This window comes from Oncorhynchus masou, chromosome 25, assembly GCF_036934945.1.
Source record: "Oncorhynchus masou masou isolate Uvic2021 chromosome 25, UVic_Omas_1.1, whole genome shotgun sequence".
Lineage (NCBI taxonomy): Eukaryota > Metazoa > Chordata > Actinopteri > Salmoniformes > Salmonidae > Oncorhynchus > Oncorhynchus masou.
In genome coordinates, this window is record NC_088236.1 from 5,160,746 (window position 1) to 5,173,268 (window position 12,523).

Genomic DNA, 12,523 nt, shown 5'->3' on the forward strand with positions numbered 1-12,523 from the left:
TTGGGAATCATACTTAGGCAGCATGTTTTACTACCTTAGGTTGTGGGATGTTTTTTTGTGTGTTGTTGTTAGCTCTGAGTAACCTTCAGAACGTGAAGTTGTTTTGTTTGGATTAAATAAAGAATCATGAACATGCTGCACCTTGGTCCACTTCTTGCGACGAGCGTTACAGTTCAGGTGATAAAGAGATACAGTGGGGACCGAGAGACTGAAAAACAGCTTCTATCTCAAGGCCATCAGACTGTTAAACAGCCACCACTAACAGTGAGTGGCTGCTGCCAACATACTCACTCAACTCCAGCCACTTTAATAATGGAAATTGATGTAATAAATGTATCACTAGACACTTTAAACAATGCCACTTAGTATAATGTTTACATACCCTACATTACTCATCTCATACGTATATACTGTACTCTATATCATCTACTGCATCTTGCCTATGCCGTTCGGCCATCGCTTATTCATGTATCTTTATGTACATATTCTTTATCCCTTTACACTTGTGTGTATAAGGTAGTTGTGAAATTGTTAGGTTAGATTACTTGTTAGATATTACTGCATGGTCGGAACTAGAAGCACAAGCATTTTGCTACACTCGCGTTAACATCTGCTAACCATGTGTACGTGACAAATCAAATTTGATTTGACACATCAATGCACATAACAGTCTGTGGGGCAGCAATACCACAGGTACCAATGTGGCTGAAGACTTTATGGAGCGGAGGGGACTAGTTTGTATAAATGATGGTGAGGGGACACGGGTAAATGTGACTAGAAGGATATCGTCATGTTTAGATCTTACATTACTGTCCTCCTCCATTGCTGGTATATGTGAGTGGGATGTGAAAATATAATCTACGATAGGTAGTGATCATTTCCCATTCATGTACCAACATACAGTACCAGCCAAAAGTTTGGACACAGCTGCTAATGCTAGTTAATTTTTAAATTTTTACTATTTTTGTAGAATAATAGCGAAGACATCAAAACTATGAAATAACACATATGGAATCATGTAGTAACCAGAAAATTGTTAAACAAATCAGAATATATTTTAGATTCTTCAAATTAGCCACCTTTTGCCTTGATGACAGCTTTGCACAATCTCGGCATTCTCTCAACCAGCTTCACCTGGAATGCTGAGGTGACCAGAGCTTTGGAAATGAAGGAAGTGATGTCAAAAGTAAATTTTGATATTGAAAAAGCACGTGATACAATGTGGCAAGAAGGTCTACTGATTGGATTATGGATTTAATGTTTGACCAAACCTTCCAGGTAAGGGTGGGATTGGAGTTATCAAGAGAATACGAGGTGGAAAATGGAACGCCACATGGTAGTGCTATTAGTCCTATCTTATTCACGTTGATAAGTGACCATATCTTCGGGGATATCGGACAGGGTATAGGAGGCGGAGTTATATGCCGAATGAAGGTGCCATTTGGAAAAGGGGGAAGGAATATTCCTTATGTCATAGAGGAAATGCAAGGTGCAGTTGTAGCAGTAGCGGAATGGTCCTCATCATGGGGTTTCAAGTTATCTTTCGTTAAATACTGCCAAATGTTGTTCACTAACAAAACGTTTTAAGGAATATGTCAGTGTTCAATTAAATGGAGAACGACTGGAAAGGGTAACAGAATTGGGAGTATTTTGGGGGCTATAGTTTGATGAAAAGCTGGAGACATATTACATTCATTGAGACTGAATGTAAGAAAGTATTACATCTTATGAGGACAATAGTTGGTCATGATTGGGGGGGGGGGCAGATAGGCAATCTTTACTGAATATTTTATCTTACTTTGATGAGATAGATCCGTAGATTATAGGTGCTTTGTAAATGGTTCTGCAGCTTTTACATTGCTGTTGCGCCTTTGATTGGATGCAAGCAAGGTCACTCAGGATGTGCGATGACACATTTAAAACTACACCGGTAGAGGCTTTATATGTGTATACTGGGGAAATGCCACTATCCCTTAGACGAGTTAAGCTCGCCCTGGCATACTGTGAAACACTGATGGGCAGTACGGTAGATCATCCTACACTGACAGTACTGGAAGACTGTTGGGAATATAAATGATATCAAAAGAAATGTTTTGGGCGAGAGTTTGAATGAAAAGTTGATGAATATGGACTCAGAGATGTTGTTATAGGGCCATCTGTGGTAATAGGAAATGTGCCACTGTAGTTTTATACAAGACCGCATGTTGGTCTTAGCCTGATAGAAGAAAACAAACAGTTGTGTGAAGAAGATAATATAGAAACAATAGTGGATCAAGATATTAGTAATCAGTTGTATTCTTGTCTTGCAGTGTATACAGAAGGTTCAAATGATCCCATGAATGGGAAGACAGGAGCAAGGTGTGTTCATTACTGAGTTTGACGTTAATCTATGCATAAGAGTGACTAATGATTTATCTGCATATTCAACAGAATTGCTTGTGATAATTGTTGTATTGCAATGGATAGAGGAAGGAGCAACCAAGAAGAGTAGTAATATGTTCAGACTATGCATTAGTTTTTTGGTGTAGTTTTAAGATCTGGAAAATCAGAACGTGAGGATTTATGGGTAGAAATAATGATGATGTTCTTGGGGCTACAAACACATGGTATTGAAATTCAGTTCTGTTGGATACCAGCTCATAGAGGAGTTAATGGATATTATATATTATATAGTAGATATTATATAGTAGATATTATATAGTAGATATTATATATTATATAGCAGATATTATGTAGTAGATATTCTAGATTATATAGTAGATATTATATATTATATAGTACATATTATAGATTATATAGTAGATATTATATATTATATAGTACATATTATAGATTATATAGTATATATTATATATTATATAGTAGATATTATAGATTATATAGTAGACATTATATATTATATAATCTATAATATGTACTATATAATATATAATATCTACTATATAATCTAGAATATCTACTACATAATATCTGCTATATAATATATAATATCTACTATATAATATCTACTAGTAGATATTTTATATTATATAGTAGATATAATAGCAAAAAAGAGCAAGGCAAAATTCTATTATGGTTATACACGTGGAGTTGGGTAGATGGGGAAATTAAAACATTGATTCAGAAAAATGGGGTTAGATTGCTGGCAGAGACGATGGGAGGAAAGTAGTAAGGGCAGATATTATTTTTTACAGTACAAGGAAATCTGTACAGGAGAAAATGTCATATAATGGGAACAGAAAGGAGGAGGTTATGTTGTGTAGGATAAGGTTAGGGCATAAGGGATTGAATTCATCTTTGAAATTGATAGGGAAACATGGTAATGGAATGTGTAATGGATGTATAATAGAGGAAACGGTTGAACAGTATTATTTTGTGAAATGTTTGACGTACAAAGGGAGAGGTTGTTTGATAGGGTCAGAGAGGTTGGATGGGAATTATTTGATTTGATTTTAAATTCAGAGTTAGTTAATAGGAGCAGCGGGTAGCCTCATGGATCAAATCGTTCTACCCCTGATCTAGGCACTTTTAGGGGCACTGTTCCTAGGCCGTTATTGTAAATAAGAATTTGTTCTTAACTGACTGACTGGCCTGGTTAAATAAAATGTAAAAAAACAAAAAAACAATATAGTGGTATAGAAATCTCTCGACCGGCCCTACTCTCCAGAACAATAGGTGGCGCTGTATGTAGCTGCGATTTGCCAATAAAACTTAGAAGAAGAAGCCCAGCAGCATCTCTTTTTGTTTAGTTTTGAACCTTCCCATATTCCGTACATATTAGCTGCTGACAGAATCATGGCGTCCTCAATGTCACTTCTCGGTTTGGGACGTTGTTCCCTGCTAAATACAGCCACTAAAGTAATCCTGAATCCTGTCAGGTAATTGTTTTTATTTTGCTACATTGCTATAGTCATATTTCTGTCGCACAACGAGTTTCTAACCTCCTATTCGCCATAACATGCCATTTGTTAGCTAGTTTATGCCTGTGTCATTGGTTTACTTTAGCTAGCTATTTAGCTTAGCACAAACAACACAAAAGTTATGTTTCACGATGTGTTCTTGGGTTATTTCTAGGTGATAATGAGTATGGATGGTTGTATTGGTTTTTGTGAAAGGCAGTGTAAGTAAGTCATAGCTAGTTAAGGAGTTAATCGCTAGTGTTAACGTTAGCTTAGCTGCGTGTGTCCTTTAAATGTGTTAACTAGCTAGTTAGCAGCAAAGACAGTACAGTATGAAGATGTGCAGAAATTGCTTCAACTATAAAAAATAAAACAAATCCGCGATCATGCTTGTATGCTATGTCATGTCGTCGTCGGCTGGCTAAATTCATATGCAGAATAAGGTAAGTATCACACCGAGCTGTGCAGTCCGTCAAAAATCAATGTCACTCGTTAGATATCAATGCCGCGTTCAGAAACAACTGAACTCGGAAATCTTCAATTTCTTACTTCAATGGGTTCAAGACAACTGGGAACTCAAAATAAAAACGAGTTCCAACTGGGAAAAAATAGCTTTGAATGGTTATCCAAGTCGGGAACTCGGGCCTCTTTATATATAGAGCTCCTACTTTCTTTTATTACCGGAAGTAATTACTTTTCTCTTTATTTTTCCGACTTCCCAGTTGTCTTGAAAGCACCAAAATTAGTTTGACCAAAATGAAAACGTGTCAGTTTGTCACTTTTCACAAGAGCTGCGTTCGAATACCCATAATAACATACTGTATGCTATATACTTTCTACTATTTGTTCATTTTAGTATAGAGTAAATGAACGGTATTCTTTCAGTTGACTGTCCTAAGCACTTCGCCTGTCCACTGGAAGTGGATGCTGTTGCTATGCAACCGCCTGTTAGCATAGCAAATTAATATCTAGACATTTTATGACTTTCTGTGGGTTTGTCAATTGTCAAGATGGTCCATTGGTAAATTCAGAGAGCATTTCGCAATCGCCGTTCTGACCTCACAACGACAGTCAAGCACCCAAGCTAACTTACTAGCTACTTCCAGACACAAATGAGAGAACACCTCACTCTGACCATTTTACTCTGACCTCACTCTGACCACCTCTATGTCCACCTCTTGAACATCAGACTCTGAGGCCTTATCTTCACTGTCACTTTCCAACCTTGTTGAGGATGGCTAGTTGTCAGGCTCAAAAAGCCTCAAATTTATGAGACACGGTAGCGATGACACCATAGGCCTTGTTGATCTCTACACCAGACAGGATGCTCTTGCCAGCAGACTTGGGTTCCAACATATATGCTGTGGCGTGTATGGGCTTCAGGCAGAAGTCTGGCTACTGCTATAGGTTTCAGGCTGCTTACCGCTCTCTCCCAAAATACATCATCCTGGAGGATCCTCTTGATGTTGCTGTCCATATTGGCAGACTGAGATATGGCCATGTCTTGGAGACTCCTTCCCCTCCAGGAGACTATTAAACATGATAACAACACCACCCCAACGGGTGTTGCTGGGCAGATTTAATGTGGTGATCTTATTCTTCTCACTTTGCTTGGTGAGGTAGATCGCTGCTATAACTTGATGACCCTTCACATACCTAACCATTTCCTTGGCTCTCTTGTAGAGTTGGGGAAATGTTTTCAGTGCCATGATGTCCTTGAGGAGCAGATTCAATGCATGAGCAGTACAGCCAATGGGTGTGATGTGAGGGTAGGACTCCTCCCACTTTAAACCAAGCAGCCTTCATGTTCACAGCATTGTCTATCACCAGTGCAAATACCATCTGTGGTCCAAGGTCATTGATGACTGCCTTCAGCTCATCTGTAATGTAGAGACCGGTGTGTCTGTCCTTTGCGTCTGTGCTCTTGTAGAATACTGGTTGAGGGGCGGAGATGTAGTTAATTATTCCTTGCCCACGAACATTCGACCACCCATTAGAGATGATTGCAATACAGTCTGTTCTCTCTATGATTTGCTGGACCTTCACTTGAGCTCTGAACTCTGCATCCAGCAAATGAGTAGAGAAAGCATGTCTGGTTGGAGGTGTGTATGCTGGGCGAAGAACATTGAGAAATATCTTCCAATATACATTGCCTGTGAGCATCAGAGGTGAACCAGTTGCATACACAGCTCGAGCAAGGCATTCTTCAGCATTTCTCTGACTATGTTCCTCCATTGAGACAAAAAAACTTGATTCCTGGAGGACCAAGAGCTGTTGCTATCGATAAGATGTCTGATTCATAATTTTCACCTTGAATAGATGTAGAATTTTGTCAGATGTTGCTTGTTGTGAGCAAGTCTGTTAGGACATCTAGTTATAAGTGAAATAATCTGTTTGTATCACAATTCCAGTGGGTCAGAAGTTTACATACACTAAGTTGACTGTGCCTTTAAACAGCTTGAAACATTCCAGAAAATGATATCATGGCTTTAGAAGCTTCTGATAGGCTAATTGACATCATTTGAGTTAATTGGAGGTGTACCTGTGAATGTATTTCAAGGCCTACCTTCAACCTTAGTGCCGCTTAGCTTCATGGGAAAATCAAAAGAAATCAGCCAAGACTTCAGAAAAAGAAAGTGTAGACCTCCACAAGTCTGGTTCATCCATTGGAGCAATTTTCAAATACCTGAAGGTACCAAGTTCATCTGTACGAACAATAGTACACAAGTATTTACACCATGGGAACACACAGCTGTCATACCGCTCAGGAAGGAGACGGGTTCTGTCTCCTAGAGGTAAACGTACTTTGGTGCGAAAAGTGCAAATCAATCCCAGAACAACAGCAACGAACCTTGTGAAGATGCTGGAGGAAACGGGTACAAACGTATCAAAATCCACAGTAAAACGAGTCCTATATCAACATAACCTGAAAGGCCGCTCGGCAAGGAAGAAGCCACTGCTCCAAAACCGCCATTAAAAAAGCCAGACTACGGTTTGCAACTGCACATGGGGACAAAGAGAGTACTTTTTGGAGAAATGTCCTCTGGTCTGATGAAACGAAAAGGGAACTGTTTGGCCATAATGACCATCATTATGTTTGGAGGAAAAAGGGGGAGGCTTGCAAGCTGAAGATCCATTTGCAAGCTGAAGACCAACCGTGAAGCACGGGGGTGGCACCATCATGTTGTGGGGGTGCTTTGCTGCAGGAGGGACTGGTCCACTTCACAAAATCGATGGCATCATGAGGAAGGAAAATTGTGGATATATTAAAGCAACATCAGTCGGGAAGTTACACCTTGGTTGCAAATGGGTCTTCCAAATGGACAATGACCCCAAGCAGACTTCCAAAGTTGTGTCAAAATGGCTTAAGGACAACAAAGTCAAGGTATTGGAGTGGCCATCACAAAGCCCTTACCTCAATCCTTTTGAAAATGTGTGGACAGAACTGAAAAAGCGTGTGCATGCAAGGAGGCCTACAAACCTGATTAATTTATACCACCTCTGTCAGGAGGAATGGACCAATATTCACTCAATTTATTGTGGGAAGGTTGTGGAAGACTACCCGAAACATTTGCCCCAAGTTAAACAATTTTAAAGGCAATGCTACCAAATTCTAATCTGACCCACTGGGATTGTGATGAAAGAACTAAAAGCTGAAATGACATTTCACATTCTTAAAATAAAGTCGTGATCCTAATTGACCTAAGGACAGGCAATTTCTACTAGGATTAAGTGTCAGGAATTGTGAAACTGAGTTTAAATGTATGTAAATTTACATTTACTGACACCGGCCATATTCAACTGGTGTTGAGCGCTCATAAATTCATTAGTTATTCTGCTCTTTGGCACACTCAGATAAAAGTGCTCTGAAATCTGTGTAGATAGCCAGAGCGAATTTACGAATGCATTACGACTATGCCGCTAAGCTAAGAATGACTTGAATAATCAATTCAATACACTTTGTGTCGTTAGATAGCATATAGTTAATATACTGGCAAGTTCGATGTATCAGTAGCCAACTAATGTTAGTTAGCTAGCTAACATACCGGTACATACTGTTGTGATATGCGATTCGTAAGGACAGCGTAGCTAACAAATTGTCGGCCAACATAATAAGTTACACGTTATCTGAAAAGTCATTACTTTATTACATTGATCAACATTTTAACATTTCTCATTAATTAAAGCAATGATTTTTATATCAGACTTCGACTGCATATTTTCTTCAAATCTGAAAATTTAGTGAAGCCATGCCCATTTTCGGGAAGAATTGCATTATGGGCCCTAAACGCACGGAAATAGTGTCCACTGCTTGTATACTACATATTCAATTTCTGTCGCAAATAGTATGTTAGTGTAGTTAGTATTCAAACACACCTGGGTCAGAAGGCTTTAGAGGTCCTTGGACCAGTCACACTCTGTAGCACCCGGAGAGAGATGGATAGAGGTAGGGAGTGTGCTTGAAAGAGAGCTCTCACCCCTGACCTCCCACTGGCTCAGGGCCTCCTGGCTAACCCTGTAATTGGTCTCCACTGGCCCAAGGCCTCCTGGCTAACCCTCTAATTGGTCTCCACTGGCTCAGGGCCTCCTGGCTAACCCTCTAATTGGTCTCCACTGGCTCAGGGCCTCCTGGCTAACCCTCTAATTGGTCTCCACTGGCTCAGGGCCTCCTGGCTAACCCTCTAATTGGTCTCCACTGGCCCAGGGCCTCCTGGCTAACCCTCTAATTGGTCTCCACTGGCTCAGGGCCTCCTGGCTAACCCTCTAATTGGTCTCCACTGGCCCAGGGCCTCCTGGCTAACCCTCTAATTGGTCTCCACTGGCTCAGGGCCTCCTGGCTAACCCTCTAATTGGTCTCCACTGGCTCAGGGCCTCCTGGCTAACCCTCTAATTGGTCTCCACTGGCCCAGGGCCTCCTGGCTAACCCTCTAATTGGTCTCCACTGGCTCAGGGCCTCCTGGCTAACCCTGTAATTGGTCTCCACTGGCCCAGGGCCTCCTGGCTAACCCTCTAATTGGTCTCCACTGGCCCAGGGCCTCCTGGCTAACCCTCTAATTGGTCTCCACTGGCTCAGGGCCTCCTGGCTAACCCTCTAATTGGTCTCCACTGGCTCAGGGCCTCCTGGCTAACCCTCTAATTGGTCTCCACTGGCCCAGGGCCTCCTGGCTAACCCTCTAATTGGTCTCCACTGGCTCAGGGCCTCCTGGCTAACCCTCTAATTGGTCTCCACTGGCCCAGGGCCTCCTGGCTAACCCTCTAATTGGTCTCCACTGGCTCAGGGCCTCCTGGCTAACCCTCTAATTGGTCTCCACTGGCTCAGGGCCTCCTGGCTAACCCTCTAATTGGTCTCCACTGGCCCAGGGCCTCCTGGCTAACCCTCTAATTGGTCTCCACTGGCTCAGGGCCTCCTGGCTAACCCTGTAATTGGTCTCCACTGGCCCAGGGCCTCCTGGCTAACCCTCTAATTCACATATGTCAGAGTCAAGGCCCGCGGGCCACATCCGGCCCGCGAGAAGGTTTTTTACGGCCCCTGGGATGATCTTGATTTATTATTAGAACCGGCCCGCAGACCGCAGCAAGCCGGCAGCCCGCAGATCTTTTACACGCACCAATACTACATTTCCCACAATGCAACGGTGACGCACCGAGCAGTAGGCTGCTTCATTTCAATATTTATTGGCACAGCAGTCGTCAGCATCACAGTAAAATTAACTTTCAGATACCCATCAAAAATGGCAAAACGGAAGGTGGACACTGAGAACCGGGGTTTCAAACAAGGTGGGAGTCGGAGTATATGTTCACGGAGGTAGCTGGAAAACCTGTGTGTCTTCTGTGTGGAGAAAGTGTGGCGGTACTGAAAGAGTATAATCTGAGACGACATTATGAAACGAAACACGCGGACAAAAACAAGAATATGGACATGGAACAAAGGCTACAAAAGGCAGAGGAATTAAAACGAGGCCTCAAATCTCGACAGGCTCTGTTCAAAAAAGCCAAATCACAAGGCCAGGCTGCTGTCAAGGCCAGTTTTATTTTGGCAGAAGAGATCGCTAAATCAGCCCGGCCATTTACGGAGGGGATTTCATCAAAAACTGCATGATTAAAGTTTGTGACGAAGTTTGCCCAGAAAAAAGGCAACTCTTTTTAAATGTGAGTCTGAGCAGAAACACCATTGCCGAGAGAGTAGACCAGTTGTCCATCAATCTAAAAGAGCAGCTTGTGAAAAAGGGAAAAGATTTCATTGCATATTCCTTGGCTGTGGATGAGAGCACCGACATTTCTGACATTGCCCAGTTGTCAATTTTCATCCGCGGAGTGGACTCCAGCCTAAGCGTGACAGAGGAGTTTTTGGCTTTACGTCCTATGCATGGCACAACTACGGGGCATGATTTGTATGAAGAGGTGTCAAGATGTGTAAATGAGATGGAGCTGCCTTGGGAAAAACTCGTGGGTTTGACAACCGACGGAGCACCTGCGATGTGTGGACACAGGAGCGGACTGGTGGCGAAGATACGGGAAAAGATGCAAGAGGAAAACGCGACAGGTGAGCTGACAGCTTATCATTGTATCATACACCAGGAAGCGTTGTGCGGTAAAGCCTTGAAAATGGAGCATGTAATGAGCATCATCACGCGCACAGTTAACTTTATCAGAGCCAAAGGTTTGAATCACCGCCAGTTCAAGGCATTTCTGACGGAGTTAGAAACGGAGCATGGTGATTTGCCTTATCACACAGAGGTGCGATGGCTAAGCCAGGGAAAGGTGCTTCAAAGATGTTTCGAGCTTCGTGAGGAACAAAGTGTTGTTTTTGATTAATAGATTTTTGCACTTTATTTTATTGTATTTCAATCCAATTATATTTTAAAAATATTTCAGTTGAGTGGATGATAGAAAATTGCTATTATTGTTTTTTTCTTTGAAGTAAATTTAGCCCACTTTTGCTAAAATAGAAAATATAGGCTACTGATGGTGCCTTGAATACCGGTTTCTTTCATTTAATGTTCATGTTATGGGGATTTTTATATAAAGGAAATTTGTCTTTTGTGTCTGTTGAAAATTAAAGATTACTGACAGAGCCATAAGAAAATATTGCTTTATTTATCTGATCATATTGGAATATATTTGTTAGGTTTTCAGTAGGTTCAATTAGGTTCACTAGACTATATGCGTCATTTAAAAATTTTTCAATGAACATTCGAACAGTCCGGCCCTCGGCTTGTAGCTAAATTTTTTATTTGGCCCTCCGTCCATTTGACTTTGACACCCCTGAATTAGAGGGTTAGCCAGGAGGCCCTGGGCCAGTGGAGACCAATTAGAGCAGGGGTGTCAAAGTCAAATGGACGGAGGGCCAAATAAAAAATTTAGCTACAAGCCGAGGGCCGGACTGTTCGAATGTTCATTGAAAAATTTTTAAATGACGCATATAGTCTAGTGAACCTAATTGAACCTACTGAAAACCTAACAAATATATTCCAATATGATCAGATAAATAAAGCAATATTTTCTTATGGCTCTGTCAGTAATCTTTAATTTTCAACAGACACAAAAGACAAATTTCCTTTATATAAAAATCCCCATAACATGAACATTAAATGAAAGAAACCGGTATTCAAGGCACCATCAGTAGCCTATATTTTCTATTTTAGCAAAAGTGGGCTAAATTTACTTCAAAGAAAAAAAAACAATAATAGCAATTTTCTATCATCCACTCAACTGAAATATTTTTAAAATATAATTGGATTGAAATACAATAAAATAAAGTGCAAAAATCTATTAATCAAAAACAACACTTTGTTTAAGGAGAAGTAACATGCAGTGAAAACAAATATTAAACTTTAACTTTTAAACTTGAACTGAGTAAAAACTCTAAATATGTGATTGCACAGTAATGTTCACTTGTTTGAGGTTGAGGGTGATACTTGGTGGTGTCCCATCTTTTCCACAAGTTCATCAATGTTCGGGGTAAGGCTCTGAGCTGAGGAAATCCTCAGAATTGAGTGGAGGTGTTCAGCAGTAAGTCGACTTCTGTGTGATGTTTTGTTCAGGTTCATCAAAGAAAAAGTTGTTCACACAGGTATGTGCTGCCAAACATAGACAACGTTTGAGCAGCCTGGATGCGCAGCTGGGGCATTGTGTCGGGGAGGAAACGGGCGAACTCCGCAGCACCCACTGCCGCATATTTTGCCCTCAGTGCATCATTGCATTGGAGGTCAATCAACTCCATTTGGAGGTTTGGTGGTGAGCTTTCCACGTCAACAGCAAATGGGTTACCGAGCAGTTCCAACCTGCTTTTTTGTGCTTCAAAGTCAGCAAATCGGCGTCGAAAGTCAGCGGCAAGCATACCTATTTTATCAGCCAACTGTGCGCTCGGGAACGCACTGGTAGAGAGCTTCTCTTTCATGGTCTGGCAGCTGGGAAAGTGGCTCAAATTTTCTTTCCGCATCTGCGTCTCCCCACAGAGTCAGTTTGGTTTTAAATGCCTTCACTGTACTGTACATATCAGAGATGACATGATCCCGACCCTGCAGCTGCAAGTTCATTGCATTCAGATGACTCGTAATGTCACACAGAAAAGCCATTTCACACAGAAACATTTCGTCTCGGAGTTGTGTTGTGTCTTTCCC

The 12,523-nt window shown here is 41.3% G+C and overlaps 1 protein-coding gene across 1 annotated transcript in view; it reads left to right on the forward strand.

Moving 5' to 3' along the window:
* The first annotated feature begins 3,741 nt into the window (after positions 1-3,741).
* Positions 3,742-12,523, forward strand: part of ndufs4 (NADH:ubiquinone oxidoreductase subunit S4) — a 40,222-nt gene continuing 31,440 nt past the window's right edge. Inside the window, exon 1 of the mRNA XM_064936576.1 lies at positions 3,742-3,878. Coding sequence (XP_064792648.1) covers positions 3,796-3,878 — 83 coding nt within the window. The 5' untranslated portion in view covers positions 3,742-3,795. The remainder of the gene's footprint in view (positions 3,879-12,523) is intronic.